The 22509-nt window shown below is 46.8% G+C and overlaps 1 protein-coding gene across 3 annotated transcripts in view; it reads right to left on the bottom strand.

Moving 5' to 3' along the window:
* The window catches only part of HDAC8 (histone deacetylase 8), a 92738-nt gene that overhangs the window by 57634 nt on the left and 12595 nt on the right, over positions 1-22509 (bottom strand). For all 3 annotated transcript variants that reach the window (XR_005773928.1, XM_040405597.1, XM_040405598.1), the window contains exon 3: positions 12794-12924. Coding sequence is in view for 2 of the 3 variants with exons in the window: in XM_040405597.1 (XP_040261531.1) it covers positions 12794-12924 (131 nt within the window). In the remaining variant the exon portion in view is untranslated. The remainder of the gene's footprint in view (positions 1-12793; positions 12925-22509) is intronic.

Here is a 22509-nt window from a genome sequence, read left to right as displayed (position 1 = left end):
CTGGGGGCACTGATGGGCTAATCTCAGGTCTGGGGGCACTGATGGGCTAATCTCAGGTCTGGGGGCACTGATGGGCTAATCTCAGGTCTGGGGGCACTGATGGGCTAATCTCAGGTCTGGGGGCACTGATGGGCTAATCTCAGGTCTGGGGGCACTGATGGGCTAATCTCAGGTCTGGGGGCACTGATGGGCTAATCTCAGGTCTGGGGGCACTGATGGGCTAATCTCAGGTCTGGGGGCACTGATGGGCTAATCTCAGGTCTGGGGGCACTGATGGGCTAATCTCAGGTCTGGGGGCACTGATGGGCTAATCTCAGGTCTGGGGGCACTGATGGGCTAATCTCAGGTCTGGGGGCACTGATGGGCTAATCTCAGGTCTGGGGGCACTGATGGGCTAATCTCAGGTCTGGGGGCACTGATGGGCTAATCTCAGGTCTGGGGGCACTGATGGGCTAATCTCAGGTCTGGGGGCACTGATGGGCTAATCTCAGGTCTGGGGGCACTGATGGGCTAATCTCAGGTCTGGGGGCACTGATGGGCTAATCTCAGGTCTGGGGGCACTGATGGGCTAATCTCAGGTCTGGGGGCACTGATGGGCTAATCTCAGGTCTGGGGGCACTGATGGGCTAATCTCAGGTCTGGGGGCACTGATGGGCTAATCTCAGGTCTGGGGGCACTGATGGGCTAATCTCAGGTCTGGGGGCACTGATGGGCTAATCTCAGGTCTGGGGGCACTGATGGGCTAATCTCAGGTCTGGGGGCACTGATGGGCTAATCTCAGGTCTGGGGGCACTGATGGGCTAATCTCAGGTCTGGGGGCACTGATGGGCTAATCTCAGGTCTGGGGGCACTGATGGGCTAATCTCAGGTCTGGGGGCACTGATGGGCTAATCTCAGGTCTGGGGGCACTGATGGGCTAATCTCAGGTCTGGGGGCACTGATGGGCTAATCTCAGGTCTGGGGGCACTGATGGGCTAATCTCAGGTCTGGGGGCACTGATGGGCTAATCTCAGGTCTGGGGGCACTGATGGGCTAATCTCAGGTCTGGGGGCACTGATGGGCTAATCTCAGGTCTGGGGGCACTGATGGGCTAATCTCAGGTCTGGGGGCACTGATGGGCTAATCTCAGGTCTGGGGGCACTGATGGGCTAATCTCAGGTCTGGGGGCACTGATGGGCTAATCTCAGGTCTGGGGGCACTGATGGGCTAATCTCAGGTCTGGGGGCACTGATGGGCTAATCTCAGGTCTGGGGGCACTGATGGGCTAATCTCAGGTCTGGGGGCACTGATGGGCTAATCTCAGGTCTGGGGGCACTGATGGGCTAATCTCAGGTCTGGGGGCACTGATGGGCTAATCTCAGGTCTGGGGGCACTGATGGGCTAATCTCAGGTCTGGGGGCACTGATGGGCTAATCTCAGGTCTGGGGGCACTGATGGGCTAATCTCAGGTCTGGGGGCACTGATGGGCTAATCTCAGGTCTGGGGGCACTGATGGGCTAATCTCAGGTCTGGGGGCACTGATGGGCTAATCTCAGGTCTGGGGGCACTGATGGGCTAATCTCAGGTCTGGGGGCACTGATGGGCTAATCTCAGGTCTGGGGGCACTGATGGGCTAATCTCAGGTCTGGGGGCACTGATGGGCTAATCTCAGGTCTGGGGGCACTGATGGGCTAATCTCAGGTCTGGGGGCACTGATGGGCTAATCTCAGGTCTGGGGGCACTGATGGGCTAATCTCAGGTCTGGGGGCACTGATGGGCTAATCTCAGGTCTGGGGGCACTGATGGGCTAATCTCAGGTCTGGGGGCACTGATGGGCTAATCTCAGGTCTGGGGGCACTGATGGGCTAATCTCAGGTCTGGGGGCACTGATGGGCTAATCTCAGGTCTGGGGGCACTGATGGGCTAATCTCAGGTCTGGGGGCACTGATGGGCTAATCTCAGGTCTGGGGGCACTGATGGGCTAATCTCAGGTCTGGGGGCACTGATGGGCTAATCTCAGGTCTGGGGGCACTGATGGGCTAATCTCAGGTCTGGGGGCACTGATGGGCTAATCTCAGGTCTGGGGGCACTGATGGGCTAATCTCAGGTCTGGGGGCACTGATGGGCTAATCTCAGGTCTGGGGGCACTGATGGGCTAATCTCAGGTCTGGGGGCACTGATGGGCTAATCTCAGGTCTGGGGGCACTGATGGGCTAATCTCAGGTCTGGGGGCACTGATGGGCTAATCTCAGGTCTGGGGGCACTGATGGGCTAATCTCAGGTCTGGGGGCACTGATGGGCTAATCTCAGGTCTGGGGGCACTGATGGGCTAATCTCAGGTCTGGGGGCACTGATGGGCTAATCTCAGGTCTGGGGGCACTGATGGGCTAATCTCAGGTCTGGGGGCACTGATGGGCTAATCTCAGGTCTGGGGGCACTGATGGGCTAATCTCAGGTCTGGGGGCACTGATGGGCTAATCTCAGGTCTGGGGGCACTGATGGGCTAATCTCAGGTCTGGGGGCACTGATGGGCTAATCTCAGGTCTGGGGGCACTGATGGGCTAATCTCAGGTCTGGGGGCACTGATGGGCTAATCTCAGGTCTGGGGGCACTGATGGGCTAATCTCAGGTCTGGGGGCACTGATGGGCTAATCTCAGGTCTGGGGGCACTGATGGGCTAATCTCAGGTCTGGGGGCACTGATGGGCTAATCTCAGGTCTGGGGGCACTGATGGGCTAATCTCAGGTCTGGGGGCACTGATGGGCTAATCTCAGGTCTGGGGGCACTGATGGGCTAATCTCAGGTCTGGGGGCACTGATGGGCTAATCTCAGGTCTGGGGGCACTGATGGGCTAATCTCAGGTCTGGGGGCACTGATGGGCTAATCTCAGGTCTGGGGGCACTGATGGGCTAATCTCAGGTCTGGGGGCACTGATGGGCTATTCTGAGGTCTGGGGGCACTGATGGGCTATTCTGAGGTCTGGGGGTACTGATGGGCTATTCTGAGGTCTGGGGGTACTGATGGGCTATTCTGAGGTCTGGGGGTACTGATGGGCTAATCTCAGGTCTGGGGGTACTGAAGGGCTAATCTCAGGTCTGGGGGTACTGAAGGGCTAATCTCAGGTCTGATTGGGGGTACTGATGGGCTAATCTGAGGTCTTATAAGGCTCTGAGTGGGCTGATATGAGGTCTGATGAAAAATATTTTTTTCTTATTTTTCTACTCTAAAATCTGGGGTGCGTCTCATCATCGGGTGCGTCTTATAAAGTGATAAATACGGTAATAACCTTCCAATTGTCATTTTAAAAGTGTGTTTCTTCAGGGAGGAACAAAGATATGAAACTTTAAAAAAGCTAAAATTAGCCATTGGCCTAACTAACTGGGACAAAGTCCTCAAAAATAAAAAATACAGCCATAAAATGGGATATTTTTAAAACCATCCTAAAATCTAATTGTGAGAGGTACATATCTTATGGGAATAAAAGGTTACGGAACAAGAAAAAAACCAATGTGGATAAATATAAATGTAAAGAAAGCAATACACAACAAAAAGAAAGCATCAAATCACTAAAACAGGAGGGCCGCGAGGAAGCACTGAAAAACTATAAGAAAAAAAATAGAACATGTAAAAAACAAATAAAAGCAGCCAAACTAGAGACCGAGAGATTAAAGGGCTTCTGTCACCCCACTAAACCTTTTTTTTTTTGCTTACTTATAATCCCCACACTGCGATTTATGCCTACATAATCTAATTAATCATTTTGGTCGTGTAGATTTTGTTTAAAACATGCTTTTAAAATATGCCAATTACCTTGCTACCAGCAAGTAGGGCGGCTACTTGCTGGTAGCAGCCGCATCCTCCGATCCTAAAGACGCCCCCTCCCATTGTGATTGACAGGGCCAGGAAACGGAATCGTTCTCCGCTGGCCCTGCCTGTTTGCATTCAAAATCTGGCGCCTCGCTCGGCCGCTCCATCCTCAGTGCGCCTGCGCCGATTGAAGACAGGTATGGCCGCGGCGCTGGCGCCAGATTTTGAATGCAAACAGGCAGGGCCAGCAGAGAACGATTCCGTTCCCTGGCCCTGTCAATGACAATGGGAGAAGGCGTCTTTAGGATCGGAGGATGCGGCTGCTACCAGCAAGTAGCCGCCCTACTTGCTGGTAGCAAGGTAATTTGCATATTTTAAAAGCATGTTTTAAACAAAATCTACACGACCAAAATGATGAATTAGATTATGTAGGCATAAATCGCAGTGTGGGGATTATAAGTAAGCAAAAAAAAAAAGGTTTAGTGGGGTGAAAGAAGCCCTTTAATTGCCAAAGAAGGTAAACTAACCCTAAAATGTTCTTCAATTATATAAATGGTAAAAAGTATAAGGGTCCATTTACACGTCCGCAAAATGGGACCGCATCCGTTCCGCAATTTTGCCGAACAGGTTCAGACTCATTCATTTTCAATGGGGCTGGAATGTGCTGTCTGCATCCGTAGATCCACACTTCCGTTCCGCAAAAAAATAGAACACGTCTTATTCTTGTCCGCAATTGCGAACAAGAAAAGGCATTTTCTATGAGAGTGCCGGCGATGTGCGGTCCGCAAAATGCGGAACGCACATTGCCGGTGTCCATGTTTTGCGGATCTGCAAAACACATAAGGACGTGTAAATGGATCCTAAATCTGAAGATGTCGCCCCTTTACAGAGTAATGAGGGGGGAGTTGCAGAGAGCGATGAGACAGCAAAGCAAGTAAATATTTTTTTCTCCACTGTATTCACTGAAGAAAATAAACTGTCAGATGAAATGCAAAATGTAAAAATAAATTCCCCATTAAAAGTGTCCTGTCTGACCCAAGAAGAAGTACAACAGTGACTTAAAAAGAGTAAAAGAAAAATCGCCAGGACCAGATGGCATACACCCCCCGTATCCTAAGAGAATTAAGTAATGTCATAGCCAGACCCTTATTTCTGATATTTGCGGACTCTATACTGACAGGGAGTGTCCCACAGGATTGGCGCATAGCAAATGTGGTGCCAATATTCAAAAAGGGTCCAAAAACAGAGCCCGGAAACTATAGGCCGGTAAGTTTTAACATCTGTCATGGGAAAACTGTTTGAAGGTTTTCTAAGAGATGCTATCTTGGAGTACCTCAATAAAAATAAGCAAATAACATCATATCAGCATGGCTTCATGAGGGATCGGTCATGTCAAACTAATTTAATCAGTTTCTATGAGGAGGTAAGTTCTAGACTTGACCGCAGCGAATCAATGGATGTCGTATATCTGGACTTCTCCAAAGCATTTGACACTGTACCACATAAAAGGTTAGTATATAAAATAAGAATGCTTGGACTGGGAGAAAACATCTGTATGTGGGTAAGTAACTGGCTGAGGGATAGAAAACAGAGGGTGGTTATTAACGGTACACACTCAGATTGGGTCACGGTCACTAGTGGGGTACCTCAGGGGTCAGTATTGGGCCCTATTCTCTTCAATATATTTATTAATGATCTTGTAGAAGGCTTGCATAGTAAAATATCAATTTTCGCAGATGACACTAAACTGTGTAAAGTAATTAACACTGAAGAGGACAGTATACTACTACAGAGGGATCTGGATAGTAGGGTTGTTGCGGGTATCGAAAAATCGATACCCAATCGATACTTTTTTACAAGTATCGATTCGGTACTGTGATTTGCACTTTTTCGATACTGGGCTGCGCAGCCCATTATCTCCTATGGCACAACATGGCGCTCCGCCAGAAAGACAGTGGAGAAGGCGGGAGAGAGAAGGCGGGAGAGAGAGAGGGAGGGAGAAGGAGGGAGGGATTCCCTCCCTCCTATGACGCTGCCGCCGCTGAGCCCAATGGAGTAAGCGGGCTCTGAAGATGCCTGCATCACTGCCACCAATGACTGTGCGTTTAATTAAAGGAGGAGGAGGGACGGGGGAGGTAATAAACTGCTGTGCCGTCTGACTCTGAGACTAGTGAGCGCTGAGTTCAGCGAATGACACCGGCGGCAGCGGAGCAGCCTCCTCCTCCGTCCTGAGTCACTCACACTTGTCTTGTGTGCTGCGCCGTCTAACTGAGACGAGTGAGCGCTGAGCTCAGCGAACGGCACCAGCGGCAGCAGAGCAGCCTCCTCCTCCGTCCTGACTCCTAACTGAGTTACTCACGTTTGTCTCGTGTGCTGCGCCGTCTGACTGAGACGAGTGAGCGTCAGCCCGAGCCCCAGAGTCAGTGAGACTGAAAAGCAGCCAGCCCAGCATAGCAGGTACCTAGCCTAGCCCACAGCCAGACCCAGTGCAAGAGTGATGATTAGCCTGCCTCAAAATAAAGGCAGGCAAAAACCATATCTATAAGGAAGACAGCCAGCAAGATTTGGGGTTAATGTGACTCATTAACCCCAATCTTGCCACTACCCATGTTTTAAACATGATGGGGGGTCACTTATTTTTAATGTCAGGCTGGGCGCATGCTTTTGGAGTCTTTGGAATGGACCCCATGTGCCTCACATTAAGAGTAAGTGACCCCCAAAGTACCATCTAAGGCTACTTTCACACTTGCGTTTGAACGGATCCGATCATATTAATGCAGACGGAGGCTCCGTTCAGTACGGATCCGTCTGCATTAATAACTTAGAAAAATTTCTAAGTGCGACTGCGAAAGTAGCCTGAGCGGATCCGTTCAGACTTTCAATGTAAAGTCAATGAGGGACGGATCCGCTTGAAGATTGAGCCATTGCCCGGTATCGCATTGCCGGCACCCTGCCCCTGACAGGGAGCTGCGATCAGCGGCAGTTAACTGCCGCTGATCTGCTAGTACCCGCCTCCTGTATAAAGGGGTAAAATCATTGGTGGTGCAGTGTGCCCCCCCCCCCCCTCAATCCCCCCATCCCATTAAAATCATTGGTGGCACAGTGCGCCGGCCCCTCTCAACCCTCCAGTATTAAAATCATTGGTGGCAGTGGCCACAGGGACCTCTCCACTCCCCCTCATTGGTGGTGCAGTGGCAGCTTCTGATCGGAGCCCCAGCTGTGTAAGCCTGGGGCTCCGATCGGTTACCATGGCAGCCAGGAAGCCCTGGTTGCCATGGTAACATCCCTGATGCTGTGTGCACAAAGCACAGAGCAGCAGGGACAGTGTGGAGTCCTATTCACCCTGATAGAGATCTATCAGGGTGAATAGGAAAAGGGATGAAAGATCCCAGGTTCTAGCCCCTAAGGGGGGAAATAGTTATTAAATAAAAAGTGAAAAAAAAAAAAACACTAAAATATGAAGTATAAATCACCCCCCTTTTCCCAATTTCACATATAAAATATATAAATAAACATATTACATCGCCACGTCAGAAAAGTCCAAACTATTAAAATATAAAAAAAAAATCTAGGTGGTGAATGCCGGAACAGAAAAAATAAAATAAAAACTGCGCGATTCGCCATTTTTAAAAATGAGGAATGCACGTGGCTTTTTTTGTTTATTTTTTTCGCGTGGTATCGAATGGTATCGAGTATCGCAATACTTTTTCATGGTATCGAAACCGAATCAAAAATTTGGTATCGCAACAACTCTACTGGATAGATTGGAGGCTTGGGCAGATAAGTGGCAGATGAGATTTAAAGGGGTTGTCCGAGTTATGAAAAAAAATAATATAGCACTGAAAATCTGATATATAACTGAGCTAAGCAAGTTTTATGCAAAAAAAAAAAATTATTTTTCCTAATTTCCCTGGTTCTCTTCTGGCCCTTTGTTTACCTGCAATAAAAACAATCTCTGCCCCTTCCCCTGCTCTGCTAAGGGAGTGGATACAAGAGCTGCCCTGAGTGACATGTCTGCCTGCTGGGAGACTCTGCAGCATGTTGTATGTGTAGAACTACAAGTCCCAGCTGTATAATGACACTTCTAAGGAAGTGGATACAAGTGCTGCCCTGAGTGACATGTCTGCCTGCTGGGAGACTCAGAAGCATGTTGTATGTGTAGAACTACAAGTCCCAGCTGTATAAAGACACTGCTAAGGGAGTGAATACAAGAGCTGCCCTGAGTGCTGGGAGACTCTGCAGCATGTTGTATGTGTAGGACTACAAGTCCCAGCTGTATAATGACACTGCTAATACACACAGGATCTTCCCCCTACCTTCTTGTGCAATGCTCTCTAGTATGTCAGATCATGTGCCCAGAATTGTCTCCTCACTGCCTGCAGAGCTAGCCAGTATGTGCAGCTGAAGGGGTTAAGAATCCTAGCAGAGAGTAGACGGCAGTGAAGGGGGGCGTGGCCAGCACAATGACGTCTCATTTACAGGCTTGTAAACGACCTTTATCAAAGCAGGGAGAGAAGCTGACATCACAGGTCATGTGACCCTCAGTGAAATCTGAGAAACCAGCCACTGGAGATAAAGTAAATTAATTGGAAAGTTGTTACATTTGCCTAGTTAGAAACATAGAAAGAACAAAAAAATAACTCGGATAACCCCTTTAACACTGACAAATGTAAGGTTATGCACATGGGTAGGAATAATGCAATTCACCCGTACATACTAAATGGTAAAACACTGGGTAACACTGACATGGAAAAGGACCTAGGAATTTTGGTGAATCACAAACAAAGCTGTACAAATCAGTGTCCGGCAGTTGCGGCCAAGGCCAATATAAGATAATGGGTGCCATCAAAAAGGGCATAAATGCCCGTGATGAGAACATAGTCCTGCCACTTTACAAATCATTAGTCAGACCACACATGGAGTACTGTGTACAGTTCTGGGCTCCTGTGAACAAGGCAGACATAGCAGAGCTGGAGAGGGTCCAGAGGAGGGCAACTAAAGTAATAACTGGAATGGATGGACTACAGTACCCATAAAGATTATCAAAATTAGGGTTATTCACTTTAGAAAAAAGACGACTGAGGGGAGAACTAATTACTATGTATAAATATATCAGGGGTCAGTACAGAGATCTCTCCCATCATCTATTTATCCCCAGGACTGTGACTGTGACGAGGGGACATCCTCTGCATCTGGAGGAAAGAAGGTTTGTACACAAACATAGAAGAGGATTCTTTACGGTAAGAGCAGTGAGACTATGGAACTCTCTGCCTGAGGAGGTGGTGATGGTGAGTACAATAAAGGAATTCAAGAGGGGCCTGGATGTATTTCTGGAGTGTAATAATATTACAGGCTATAGCTACTAGAGAGGGGTCGTTGATCCAGGGAGTTATTCTGATTGCCTGATTGGAGTCGGGAAGGAATTTTTTTCCCTTAAAGTGGGGAAAATTGGCTACTACCTCACTTATTTTTTTTTGCCTTCCTCTGGATCAACTTGCAGGATAACAGGCCGAACTGGATGGACAGATGTCTTTTTTCAGCCTTCTAAACTATGTTACTACGTATTTGGGGGCATTGGGGAGCACAGTTGGCACAGTACTGGGGATAGCAGCAGGAGAGGGACGATGATAGAAAAGTGAGAAAGCCAAGATGTCTTTGTGGCAAACTCTGCGGAGACAAGACTAAAAGAAGTTCTCACATGTTGTCTAGGTTAAAGGGGAAGATGAGGAAAGAGAATGTATACAGGGGAGCTTAAAGTGGAAATAAAAGTGGCCCCATGTTGTAGGCAGGTCCAGAATGACAGAAGTCGGAGCAACACAAGTAGGCAGGGACAACAGAACTAGATGGAGCAAGCAATACTGTAGTGCAGCACTAAATACCGCCCCAGCAGAACCAAATACCACAGTGCAACACAAAATACTGCAGCCTTCACCACAGTATTCAACTGTATCACCATCTTGAGGACAGCGGTACAGTTGTGTTCAGGAGGACACCTGTGGCAGTTGGCCAAGTGCATAAGTGCCTGATGCTCCTAGCATTAAATAATGCTTAGAGCATCAGACAGTTATGTACCCGGCTGGTGGCCATTAGTAGGGAATGAGCGGCACTTACCAACTGGGTATATAGCCAATCCGCCACTGAATCTGTATAATCGAAGAATAAGTCACTGGATGTAATAGGTATGTGGTGCTGTATTCTCCTGGATGTATGATAGTTCTGAATGCCTTTAGCACTGGGGCTGGCGGATTGGATTGAAAATCTAACACAAATGCATTGGGTTTTATCCCTGAATATACTGAACATTGATAATTCCCCAGTATCAAACACTGTAGAAAGTGCTAGAAAGAAAGGGGCAGAGCTCGGTGCTGATCCAGAGTAGGGCTTTGAGGATGTGTTCTGGAGGGCTTACGAGAGGAGAGTCTGGACCCAAAATCAAAGTCGCACCATTTTGCAAGCAAGTTCAATCAGTTTTGTCTGCAATTATGTTCAGTTTTTTCCGCGCGAGTGCAATGCGTTTTGATGCGTTTTTCCTGCGTGTGATAAAAAACGAAAGGTCTACAAACATCATCTCCTAGCAACCATGAATGAAAAACACATTGCATCCGCATTTGCATGCGGATACAATGCGTTTTTCACTGAAGCCCCATTCACTTCTATAGGGCCAGGGCCGCGTGAAAAACTCAGAATATAGAACATGCTGCATTTGTCACGCAACGCAGAACTGATGTGTACACAGACCCACTGAAATGAATGGGTCAGGATTCAGTGCGGGTGCTATGCATTCACGTCACGCATCGCACCCGCGTGGAAAACTTGCTGGTGTAAAAGGGGCCTAAGAGAGCTGAGAAGAGCGAGACCTGAGATAAAGGGAATGTGTCATCTGAAAACAACCTATTGTTTAAATCATGTTTTCATGTTAAACGTACAGGTGAAACTCGAAAAATTCGAATATCGTGCAAAAGTCCTTTTTTTTCTGTAATGCAACTTAAAAGGAATTGCATTAATGCAGCTTAAAATTAGAATTTTGTGAAAAGGTCCAATATTCTAGGCTCAAAGTGTCACAGTCTAGTCAGCTAATTAATCCATACCCCCTGAGCAAAGGGGACCTCAAAATTGTGACTTTGGGGTTTCATATGCTGTAAGCCATAATCATCCAAATTATAACAAATAAAGGCTTGAATTATCTCACTTTGGATGTAATGAGTCTATCTCATATGTTAGTCACCTTTTAAGTTGCATTACTGAAATTAATGAACTTTGCACGATATTCAAATTTTTCGAGTTTTACCTGTATTTACTTAAAATTCTTAGATTTTTTTTCTTTTTTTTTTTCCATGTCACTACCTATATTTTAAATATGTATATAATCCCTGCAACTTTCACACTGGCCGCTAGGCCTAATAATAAGTCATGATTTCCTGTTCAGTCATCATCACCAGAAAACCACATATGTATAGTTTTATTGCGTTTTAATACTGAAAAAAAATTAAAACTTTGAAAAAACTAATTTTTTCTTTGCACTGCCATATTCTGACTCCAATAACTATTATTTTTATGTGTACAGAGCTGTGCGAGGGCTCATTATTTGTGGGACGATCTGTTTTTTGATCACATTTTTGATCACTTTTTATTAAATTTTCTGAGGGCAGTGAAGTGACCAAAAAACTGCCATTTAGACATTTTTTTTTTCCCGTTTCACCATTTTATATTTTAATAGTACTGGCCTTTTTGCACATGGCCATGCCAATTATGTTAATTTTTTAAATTATTTATGTATTTTTATTTTTGGGAAAGGGGGGCGAATTGAATTTTTAAATATTTTTTTTACTTTTTACACGTTTTAATAGTTCTCTTAGGGAACTATAGCAAGCATTCATTAGATTGCTTTTCTCAGGATCCAATGCATTAGTATTAGAGTTTATGACAATTACAATATGTCCCTATGGAGCCCTCAGGCAGGCTCTCACTGGGAACAAAGGCTGTACAAAGGCTGTCGCACATTGCATGGGGGGATGGGGGCGGGGGGTTGCGGGGCCGGAGCACAGGTCTTTTACCTCCTAGAGGTGTTAAAGGGGTTGTCTTATCTGCGACAATGGTGGCATATCACTAGGAGGGCGCGCTGCACATGTACAGCCACCCTCAATTCAATTCTATGGGGCTGCCGAAAATAGAGCACGGGCCCATAGAAGTGAATGGGAGCAGTGGCCCGTCATGCGTGGTGTGCTTCCATTCACTTCTGTGGGGAGAGTGCTTGGTGGTGGCCGGACCTAAGTCCTCCAGCCACCACTTTGGCCCACTCAGTTCTCAATTTAGGTAGGACCATTTTTAAGTTTATGTGAGGCGGGTGGAAAGGGGTTAAGGACAAAATACAGGAGAGTGGCTGGGACAGCAGAGGCAATTGGAAGCCAAGGGAAGACCTGTGTCAGTGCTTTGTGGATATCTGCAGAGACTGATGATGTGTAAAATCTGCTTCCTCTGCTCATATACCACACTGGTAGGGCCAATTCACAGTTTTTAGGTTTTTTTTATGTTGGAATGTTTCTGCCTCAAAATCAGCTCCAAAAATGGCTCAAAACAGCAACCCACTGATTTCAATGGGAAGCAGCACTTTTTTTTACACGTCGAAAAATGAAGCAGCATGCTCTATCTTGGGGCAGAATCAGGGCTTCCATTGAAATGAATGGGAAGCAGAAAAAAAACAGCTCCATGTAAGCCCGTGCATTTTCCAGGCAGATATGCTTCAAAAACTTCAAGCTAAAAATTCACCTTTGTATTGAACCTACAGGTTAAAAGAAAAATGTATAAGAAGTGCATTTAAAAAAAAAAAAGAAAAAAATAGCTTTCGCTCTGAAAAAAGACATGTGGATTCCGCGCTTTAAGTGTATTTTTCAAAATCAGTCATGTGAACTGGCCCTTACAAGTGTACAAACTCACTACTATTAATATGCACACAGCATTCGTATGTGTCGCCCCTGTAAACAATATTGAGACAAAGCTTCCTACTCACCTAGTCCATACTCCACAGTTTCAGGGTCATCATTGTCCCCTTCTTCGCTCACCTTTCGGAGGTGCTGTAAGTAAGCGTCAGTGTGAAATGCTGCCATCTCTTCCATGGTAGCAACTTTAGGCTTGACAACCCTTATGAAAAGAAGTCAGATGATTAAAATTTTTTTAATAAATCACAAAACAAATCACACGGACCGAAGACACCACGAGGGGTGTACAGCAAAAAGCATTGATGGCGCTATTGGACCTGCTCCTTCCACTACACAATGGACAGAGCAACTGAGCTCCACTCAAATAGCTGATTAGCAGAGTGCCTGGTATTGGATCCCGCTACCTAGAACCAATACAAAAAAATCCTGGAATACTCCATAAAGTCCAAAATTGGCCTGGTCCTTAACCCCTTGAGGACATGTGCCATACACATACGTCACAGTGAAATAATGCTTGCGCAATGCGCCATACATGTATGGTGCTATGAAAGCCTCCGCCCTGTAGCGGTCATTGCACTGGTTGCACATACAATACAGGATTCAATTTAAACTGCTCATTCTCACCCACAAAGCCCTCCACAGTGCTGCACCCCCTACATCTCCTCCCTCATCTCCGTCTACCACCCTACCTGTGCTCTCTGTTCAGCCAATGACTTACAACTAACATTCACCGTAATCCAAACCTCTCACTCCAGTCTCTCTTTTCCCAAGCGGCACCAGTTCTCTGGATTGCCCCTACACCAAGCAATTCACAATATCCACAGTTTTAGCTGCTCCCTAAAAACACATCTTTTTGGGTTGGCCTTTCACATCCCCTAATCTAACTCTTTTCTATTCAGCCTCCCCCCACACTTCATCATCATTCCACTGAACCTGTTCCATCAAAAATTTCAGCACTCCAGATGGCGACCAAAATGGTCGCCAATGCACCTTAAAATTTTCAGATGGCGACAAAACGATTTAGCCTTGTTGCCATTTGAGTCAGGGCTGCCGCAATGTAGCTGAATATTACGGCAGAGCATGGGAGCCAATAATTCCTTGCCCCGCCGCCGATCACCTAAGCCAGGGATGGGAAAACTGCGGCTCTCCAGCTGTTGCAAAACTACAACTCCCAGTATGCCCAGTCTGCCTACAGCTATTAGCCTACAGCAGAGCATGATGGGATTTGTAGTTTTACAACAGCTGGAGAGCCGCAGTTTGCCAATCCCTGGCCTAAGCTACAGGCCTGAGGTCTATTTGGTCTGCCTCTGCTGCGGGGGAAGAACATCCTCCGGACACAGGAAATAGTAGGAGAGAGAGTGGAGAGGCCACGTGACTGGCCTGGGAGGGGCTTACTCCTAATGTAGACCAATGGGGGAAGGAGAAATCTGTGGCTGTCTGGTGGCGTGTAAATCGGAGAGGTAACAATAGCACTGCAGAGGAGGGGAGGGACTGTGTCCACTGCGCCACCAATGAATATAATTATCACATTAATTTAAGTGTAGGCAGCGGTATCACATACCCAGCACCTGCCCTCTATGACATGGCGCTGCAATCCTGAGGGGTTAATTGCCGGGGATCGCAGCAACATGTCATAGAGGGCGGGTGCCGGGTATGTGATACCGCTGCCGGCACCCGCTGCCTACACAAATTAATGTGTTAATTATATTCATTGGTGGCGCAGTGCTGCCCCCCAACCGCAGAATTGTAAAGTATAATCATTGGTGGCGCGCCCCCAACCCCCCCAGTATTATAACTATTATAAGCAGTGGCCACAGGGTCCCCTCACCTCCTCCTCATTGGTGGCAGTGGTAGTTCTGATCACAGTCCCAGCAGTGAAGTCGCGGGGCTCCGATCAGGTACCATGGCAGCCAGGACACTACTGAAGCCCTGGCTGCCATAGTCAGCTCCCTGCTGCTGTGTGCACTATGCACAGGGCAGCAGGGAGAGTGTGAGGTCCTATTCACCCTAATAGAGCACCTGTCTCCTCCTAGGTCAGGCAGGGGACACCAGTGTTTTGGGTCCCATGCCAGCGCTGCTATGGCAGTGCTATAGCTGCACAGGAAGAGGCTGAATTTCCCTGCATGCAGCCATTCGAACTAGTGACTGCATGCAGAGAGGTTCTGTGCTGCTTGTGACTTGCTGGGACTTGTGGTGCACACCACTGCAATTTTAGCCACTTTCCTGCTGAAAAGAAGAAAGAAGAAAAGAAGAAGAACATCTGGAATAGCTGCTCAGATTTATTTATTTTTATTTGCAGCTGTTCTTGATCCCTAAACCACCCTCCGTCCCTGATCAGTAGTGTGCTCAGTAGCATCTGCACATTTTTGAGGTTTTGTTGTTGTTTTTTAAAAAATTTTGGGTATGAAAAAAAGAACTGCAGTTAGTAGTAGTTAGATTATATATATATATATATATATATAAATATAATCTATCTGTGTCAGTTTAGGTTTTTGCACAAACGCACCATCTGTGTGCGTGCATTTTGCAGAGCACTGTAGTGAATTTTTATACTACAATTTTTTCACGCACGATCTTTGTGCGTGCGTGCTGCAGAGCACCAATCAGTAGTGTGCTCAGTAATATCTGCACTTTTTGTGCAGAAGACTTTTGTGCAAAAAATTTTTTGATTTATTTGTTTTACAACTTTTCTTCTAAATTTAATTTCTATATTATTACAAGCCCCTTCACATGTGAAAACACTACACACTAGGGATCGACCGATTATCGGTTTTACCGATATTATCTGCCGATATTCAGGATTTTAAATGTTATCGGTATCAGGATCTATTTTGCCGATATTCCGATAACGAATCGGGAACACGGATCGCGCTGCTGTCAGCGCTCTCCATGTTCCCTCAGCAGCACAGGGGAGAAGGAAGCAGTGTCTCCCTCCCCCCTGTGCTACTGCTGCTGGCGCTGCCACCAATGAGAGGAGGGAGGACATGAGGGGCTGTGGCCACTGCGCCACCAATGATTAATACTGTGGTGGGGGTGCACTGTGCCATCAATGAAGACAACTCTCTCATTATTTCATATACAGGAGACGGGAGCTGGCTGCAGAATCACATAGCCGGCTCCCGACCTCTATGAGCGGTAGCTGCGATCCGCAGCAGTTAACCCCTCAGGTGCCGCACCTGAGGGGTTAACTACCGCAGATTGCAGCTACTTGTCAGATTGCAGCTACTTGCAGCTACATCCCAACGACTATGACGAGCTGAAGAGGCATACGCCATGCTTGCCTCCGATACGGAGACTTCCAGCGAGGGAGAAGAGGATGCCACTTTTCTTTGCTGATGAGGGACCCTCTAGAAGGCCCCCCAGGGTAGCAGCGGAGGCAGCCCCCCAGAGTGACCCCATTTGGAGGACCCCACCCCATGATTATTATCAGCCCCAAATTCCAGAGTTTGTGGGAAACTCTGGAATCCAAATTTACTGCATGGGCTTCACAGAAATAGATTTTTTCAAAATCTTTTTCAGTGAAGATTTAGTACATTTTATTGTGACCCAAACAAATTTATATGCCCAGCAGTTTATTACCCAGAACCCCACATCGCTATTAGCAAGACCCCTTGGTGGACCACAGTTACAGCAGCAGAAATGAAAATCTTTTGGGGGCTTCTGATGCATATGGGGCTTGTTAAAAAAATAAAAAAAAGTTAGACAGTATTGGAGTGTGGATGTCTTGTACCACTCCAATATTCAGTAATTCCATGGCCCAGAATAGATTCGATTCTGAAGTTTTTGCATTACAACGATAATGCACAGTGTCAGCCTCAAAATGACCCAACATTTGATCGGCTTTTTAAAATTAGGCACGTCCTTGACCACTTCAGCATAAGGTTTAGAGATATACCGGTATCCACGATATACCGCGGTATTAAAACACGGCGATATGGCGATATTTAATGACGTCATAGGAGTGGTCGCATGTGTACTGACCTACTTCTAAAATGACCGTTTCCACCTGCTTATGTTCCCCGGTCACTGGCCTCTGCCTCCTGCATTACTACTAGCACGCGGAGGGCTAAACCTGGCTGCAGAAACGAGCAGGCTTTTTTTTTTTTTTTTTCTTCACTTTATATAAACCTGTGATGGCAACTTTACCAAGACTTTGTACAAACATTAAAGAGAACCTTTCATGTGTCCAAAGAATATGAACTTAGTAGCAGGCTGCATAGAGCGGCGCCCAGGGATCTAAGTGCACTTACTATATTCCTGGGCGCTGCTCCGTTCGTCCGCTGTGGCCCCCAGTATTTTCTCAACATTCAGTGCAAGTAGGAGGAGACGCCAGTGTCTCTCCTTCTCCCTGACAGCAGCGCTGTCCAATCACAGTGCAGAGCTCAGAGCCAGGGAGAAAAAAAACCTCCCTGGGAGAAGGAGAGACACTGGTGTCTCCTCCTACTTGCACTGAATGTTGAGAAAATACTGGGGGCCACAGCGGACGAATGGAGCGGCGCCCAGGAATAATAGTAGGTGCACTTAGATCCCTGGGCGCCGCTCTATGTAGGCTGCTACTAAGTTCATATTCTTTGGACCCATGAAAGGTCCTCTTTAATATGTGTCACCAACGCATGTGTCTTCACTCCAGTGTCCACCTGTGATGTGATACGCATATAAATAGAGATGTCACTGTGTACATATATGACGTGTATATCTATATATATCGTGTGTACTGGGCTCCGGTAGACTGATGGTTTACATTGATGGGGTTTTCAGCTGCGTCGCCCTTTGTGACCGACAGCCCACTACGGACTGCTGGCTATGTCACTACTCCTTCAGGTAATGACTGCAGTCACTGTCCATTGGGGTGATTTATAGGGGTAGGAGAACTTCATATTTGAAGTCAGCTTCCTCATGTACTGCTATTTTGGGGGTGGAGAGTGACATCACCACAGAATGACCCCCCCAATACCAGTTGTCACTTCAAGCCCATGTGGAGCCCTGTCCTCTTCTTTAAAATCTCCCAAAGAAGACTTTCTCCACAAATTATCCTAATAGGATTTTACCCCAGTTAGATGGATCGTAAGAGGCGTCCCTACACTACCACACACCGCCCCATACAGTATAACGTCTCCTTGTGGCCCACCGCCCCATACAGTATAACGTCTCCTTGTGGCCCACCGCCCCATACAGTATAAAGTCTCCTTGTGGCCCACCGCCCCATACAGTATAACGTCTCCTTGTGACCCACCGCCCCATACAGTATAACGTCTCCTTGTGGCTGCCCCATACAGTATAATGTCTCCTTGTGGCTGCCCCATACAGTATAATGTCTCCTTGTGGCTGCCCCATACAGTGTAACGTCTCCTTGTGGCTGCCCCATACAGTGTAACGTCTCCTTGTGGCTGCTCCATACATTAAAACGTCTCCTTTTGGCCCCAAGTGTTTTTTTCTGCTAAATGGGTATTTATCGTGATATATATCGTTATCGCGATAAATTTCTTAATATCGTTATCGTGGGAATATTTTTGATATCGCCCAACCCTACTTCAGCACCGAGTTTGCTGAAGTGTACACCCCAGAACAAAATATCTGTATAGATGAGTCCCTGGTACATTTCAAGGGGAGGGTAAGAGTCCGCCAGTACCTGCCCAGCAAGTGAGCAAGGTATAGCATAAAAATGTATAAACTCTGTGAGAGTAACTCCGGTTTGGGGTTTATGAAGGAAAAGACTCCCAGATTTAACCCCCAGAATGCCCCCCTGTCCTATGAGTTAGTAGGAAACTAGTGTGGGACTTACTGCACCCACTGCAGGATAAGGGTTACCCCCTCTATGTGGATAACTACAGTGCCACACGAAAAACAAAAGTGTGGTACAAAAAGCTGGCTGTACACATTGTACAGTCGGCAATGTACAATGCGTACATGCTATTTAAGTCTAGTGGATACACAGGAATATTTCTTCACTTTCAAGAGTGATCAAGGCCCTAATTCTTCCAAACCAAGAAGAAGAGGGCCCCAGTACTTCTGTAAGTCACAGTGGCCGTGTTGTACCAGGAAAACATTTCCCAGCTGAAGTCCCCCAGACAGCAAGAAAGGGAAGGACCCAAAAAAGATGAAGAGCAGTGATGGTCAGTTCGCAGTGTTCGCCAGCGAACACATGCGGGCTGCCATCTTGACTCACCCATCCGGCGATGCACAGGTAAGCCCTTACCTGTGCCGGGACCCGGTCTGAAATCAAATGCAGTCACCGGGAGCAGGCAGTTCCGAGAACAGCCGCTCCCAGTGACCGCATTTGATTTCAGACCGGCTCCCGTCACAGGCACAGGTAAGGGCTTACCTGTGCATCGCCGGACAGGTGAGTCAAGATGGCAGCCCACATGTGTTCGCTGGCGAACACTGCGAACTGACCATAACTGATGAAGAGTGTGTTCAAAAAGGGGTATTAGAAAGAACATTATTTACCACTGCGAAACCTTCCCTTAAAAGCCTGGCCTGTGCATTAAGGAGTGTTTTAAAATATACCACACATCCATGGAGTATTAATTTAATTTCATCCTTTATGCTCCCTGTAATATTTCCACTTTATATCTCTGATTTAGTCCACTTTTTAACAACCACTACATATTTTTTTCTGTGAGACAACAGTTAGGTCAAAAGTGCCCTTTCCACCCCTTAAAAAATGTTCAAACGGGGGTGCTCTTTCCAAAATGGGGTCACTTGTTGAGGTATTTAATTTCTGGGGACCTCAGGAATCTTTTAGATGCGACATGGCACCTAAAATCAATGTCTGCCAATTCAGGTCAGCAAATTCCATATTTAGCTGTTTGACCCTAGAGCCCTGCTGTGCGCCCATACATCATTTTTTGAGCACATATGTGGTGTTGGCGTATTCGGGGGGCAATGGGTAACAAAATGTGGGGTGCATTTTGTCCTGTTACCCCTTGTGAAAATGAAAAATGTGGGTGTAAAAACTTTTTGCGGGGGAAAAAAAATTGTTTTTCATTTTCACAGCCAAGCGTTTCCTAATTCTGTGAAACGCCTGATGGGTCAAAGTGCTCACTACACACCTTGAAATATTTCTTGAGGGGTATAGTTTACGGAATGGGGTCACTTTTTGGGGGTTTCCACTGTAGGGCTACCTCAGGGTGTCTTCATATGCGACATAGCTCCCAATTACCATTCCAGCTAAATCCGCTCTCCTAAAGCCATATGGTGCTCCTTCCACTCTGAAGCCTGCTGTGCGCCCATACATCAGTTTTTGAGCACACATGGGGTGTTTCTGTAAACTCCAGATTCAAGGTAATAGATTTTGAGTTTTGTTTGGCTGTTAACCCTTGATGTGTTGCAGTAAAAATTAAAGATTAAAATTTAAAATCTGCTAAAAAAAGTGAAATTTTGAAATTTCATTCCCATTTTCATTTAATTCTCGTGGGGCACCTAAAGGGTTAACAAAGTTTGTAAACTCAATTTTGAATAGCTTGAGGGGTGTAGTTTCTAAAATGGGGTGATTTATGGGTGGTTTCTAATATGTAAGCCCCAGAAAGTGACTTCATAACTGAGCTGGTCCTGAAAAAATTTGGTTTTGGAAATGTTCTTAAAAATTGTAAGATTTGCTTCTAAACTTCTAAGCCTTCTAACGTCATTTTCAAAATGATCCAAACATGAAGTAGACATATGGGGAATGTAGAGTAATACCGTATTTTTCGCTTTATAAGACGCACCTAGGTTTTTGAGGAGGAAAATTAGAAAAAAAATATTTTGAACCAAAAGGTGTGCTTTTGGTGGGTTTTAAACTAATGGTGGTCTGTGGATGACACTGTTATGGGGGCATCTGTGGATGACGCACTGTTATGGGGGCATCTGTGGATGACGCACTGTTATGGGGGCATCTGTGGATGACACATATATAGCATCTTATGCTATACATGTGTCATCCACAGATTCCCCCCCATAACAGTGTCCCTGTGTAAATAGTGACCCTCCACACTCACAGCAGTGCCTCGCTCACAGCAGTCTGCATATCTAAACTGTAGTCATGTAATCCTTATCCTCTTGCCACCTGCACATTATACCGTATGAGGATCAGGAGCTCCTCATTCTGCTCCCGCCATGTGCATTTAATTTCTGTGACTGTCACTGCAGTCAAAAAATTGCAGCTGGGCAAGGTAGATAGCGGGCTCTTTGGGCAGTCTGAGCAGGACACTGTGCAGTCCCTACAGCATGATACACCAAAAGCTGCATCTCAGCTGCATGCAGTTTCACTAAAGCACAATCCTCTGTAGTAGTACTCACTCACACTACCGTAGCAGGCAGGCCAGCCGGCCGCGTAACGTCACTCACTCCGTCACGCCTCTGCTCCTCCCCCTTTATTAATGAAGCAGGCGGAGCAGGCGTGAGACGGAGTGAGTGACATTATGCTGCCGGCCTGCTATGGTAGTTTGATTGAGTGAGTACTACTACAGAGGATTGCGCTTCTTTAACAAAAATAACCAAGAGGTTAAGGAGTACATGACTACAGTTTAGATATGAAGACTGCTGTGAGCAGGGCCCAGTGTAAGAGTAGTGACTGCACCGGGCCCCGCCGCAAGTGCAACTGCCGTCCTCCAGCCCCTCCTCCCTCCCCGCTGATACATCGCAGGCCACGCTGTGCAGCATAGCGGCCGGCGATGTATCAGTGTCAGCACACCATTCGCTTTATAAGACGCACTGCATTGTCCCCCCACTTTTGAGGGGGGAAAAGTGCGTGTTATAAAGCTAAAAATACGGTAACAAATTTTTCAAAATTTTGGGTAAATTTGGTATTCTTTTATAAATAAAAAATAAATATTTTGACTCATTTTTACTACTGTCATTAAGTACAATATGTGACAAAAAACAAGCTCAGATTGGCCTGTATAAGTAAAAGCGTTTTAAAGTTATTACCACATAAAATGACATGTCAGATTTCCAAAAAAATGGCCTGGGCAGGAAAATGAAAACTGGCCCGGGCAGGAAAATGAAAACTGGCCCGGGCAGGAAAATGAAAACTGGCCCGGGCAGGAAAATGAAAACTGGCCCAGGGTTAAAATATCCCAGGAAGCAGATTGTGAGGGGTGGTGCACGGAGAACGGTCTGTGAAGAGATGGGGATGTATGGAGAGCGGTCTGTGTAGAAGGGGGATGCACGGAGAGCGGTCTGTGTAGAGGGGGGATGTATAGAGAGCGGTCAGTGTAGAGGGGGGGGGATGTATAGAGAGCGGTCAGTGTAGAGAGGGGGATGCATAGAGAGTGGTCTTTGTAGAGGGGGGATGCACAGAGAGCGGTCTGTGTAGAGGGGGGATGCACAGAGAGCGGTCTGTGTAGAGGGGGGATGCACAGAGAGCGGTCTGTGTAGAGGGGGGATGCACAGAGAGCGGTCTGTGTAGAGGGGGGATGCACAGAGAGCGGTCTGTGTAGAGAGGGATGGACAACAGTGGTCTCTGTAGAGGGGGGTTGGATAGAGAGGGGTCTGTATAGAGGGTGATTCATGGAAAGAGGTCTGTGTAGATGAGGATGTAAGGAGAGCGCTCTGTGTAGATGAGGATGTAAGGAGAGCGCTCTGTGTAGATGAGGATGTAAGGAGAGCGCTCTGTGTAGATAAGGATGTAAGGAGAGCGCTCTGTGTAGATAAGGATGTAAGGAGAGCGCTCTGTGTAGATAAGGATGTAAGGAGAGCGCTCTGTGTAGATAAGGATGTAAGGAGAGCGCTCTGTGTAGATAAGGATGTAAGGAGAGCGCTCTGTGTAGATAAGGATGTAAGGAGAGCGCTCTGTGTAGATAAGGAT

Source organism: Bufo bufo, chromosome 8 (assembly GCF_905171765.1).
Source record: "Bufo bufo chromosome 8, aBufBuf1.1, whole genome shotgun sequence".
Taxonomy (NCBI): Eukaryota; Metazoa; Chordata; class Amphibia; order Anura; family Bufonidae; genus Bufo; species Bufo bufo.
The sequence above is the reverse complement of the archived record's forward strand: the minus strand, read 5'-3'. Positions and strand labels throughout refer to the sequence as shown.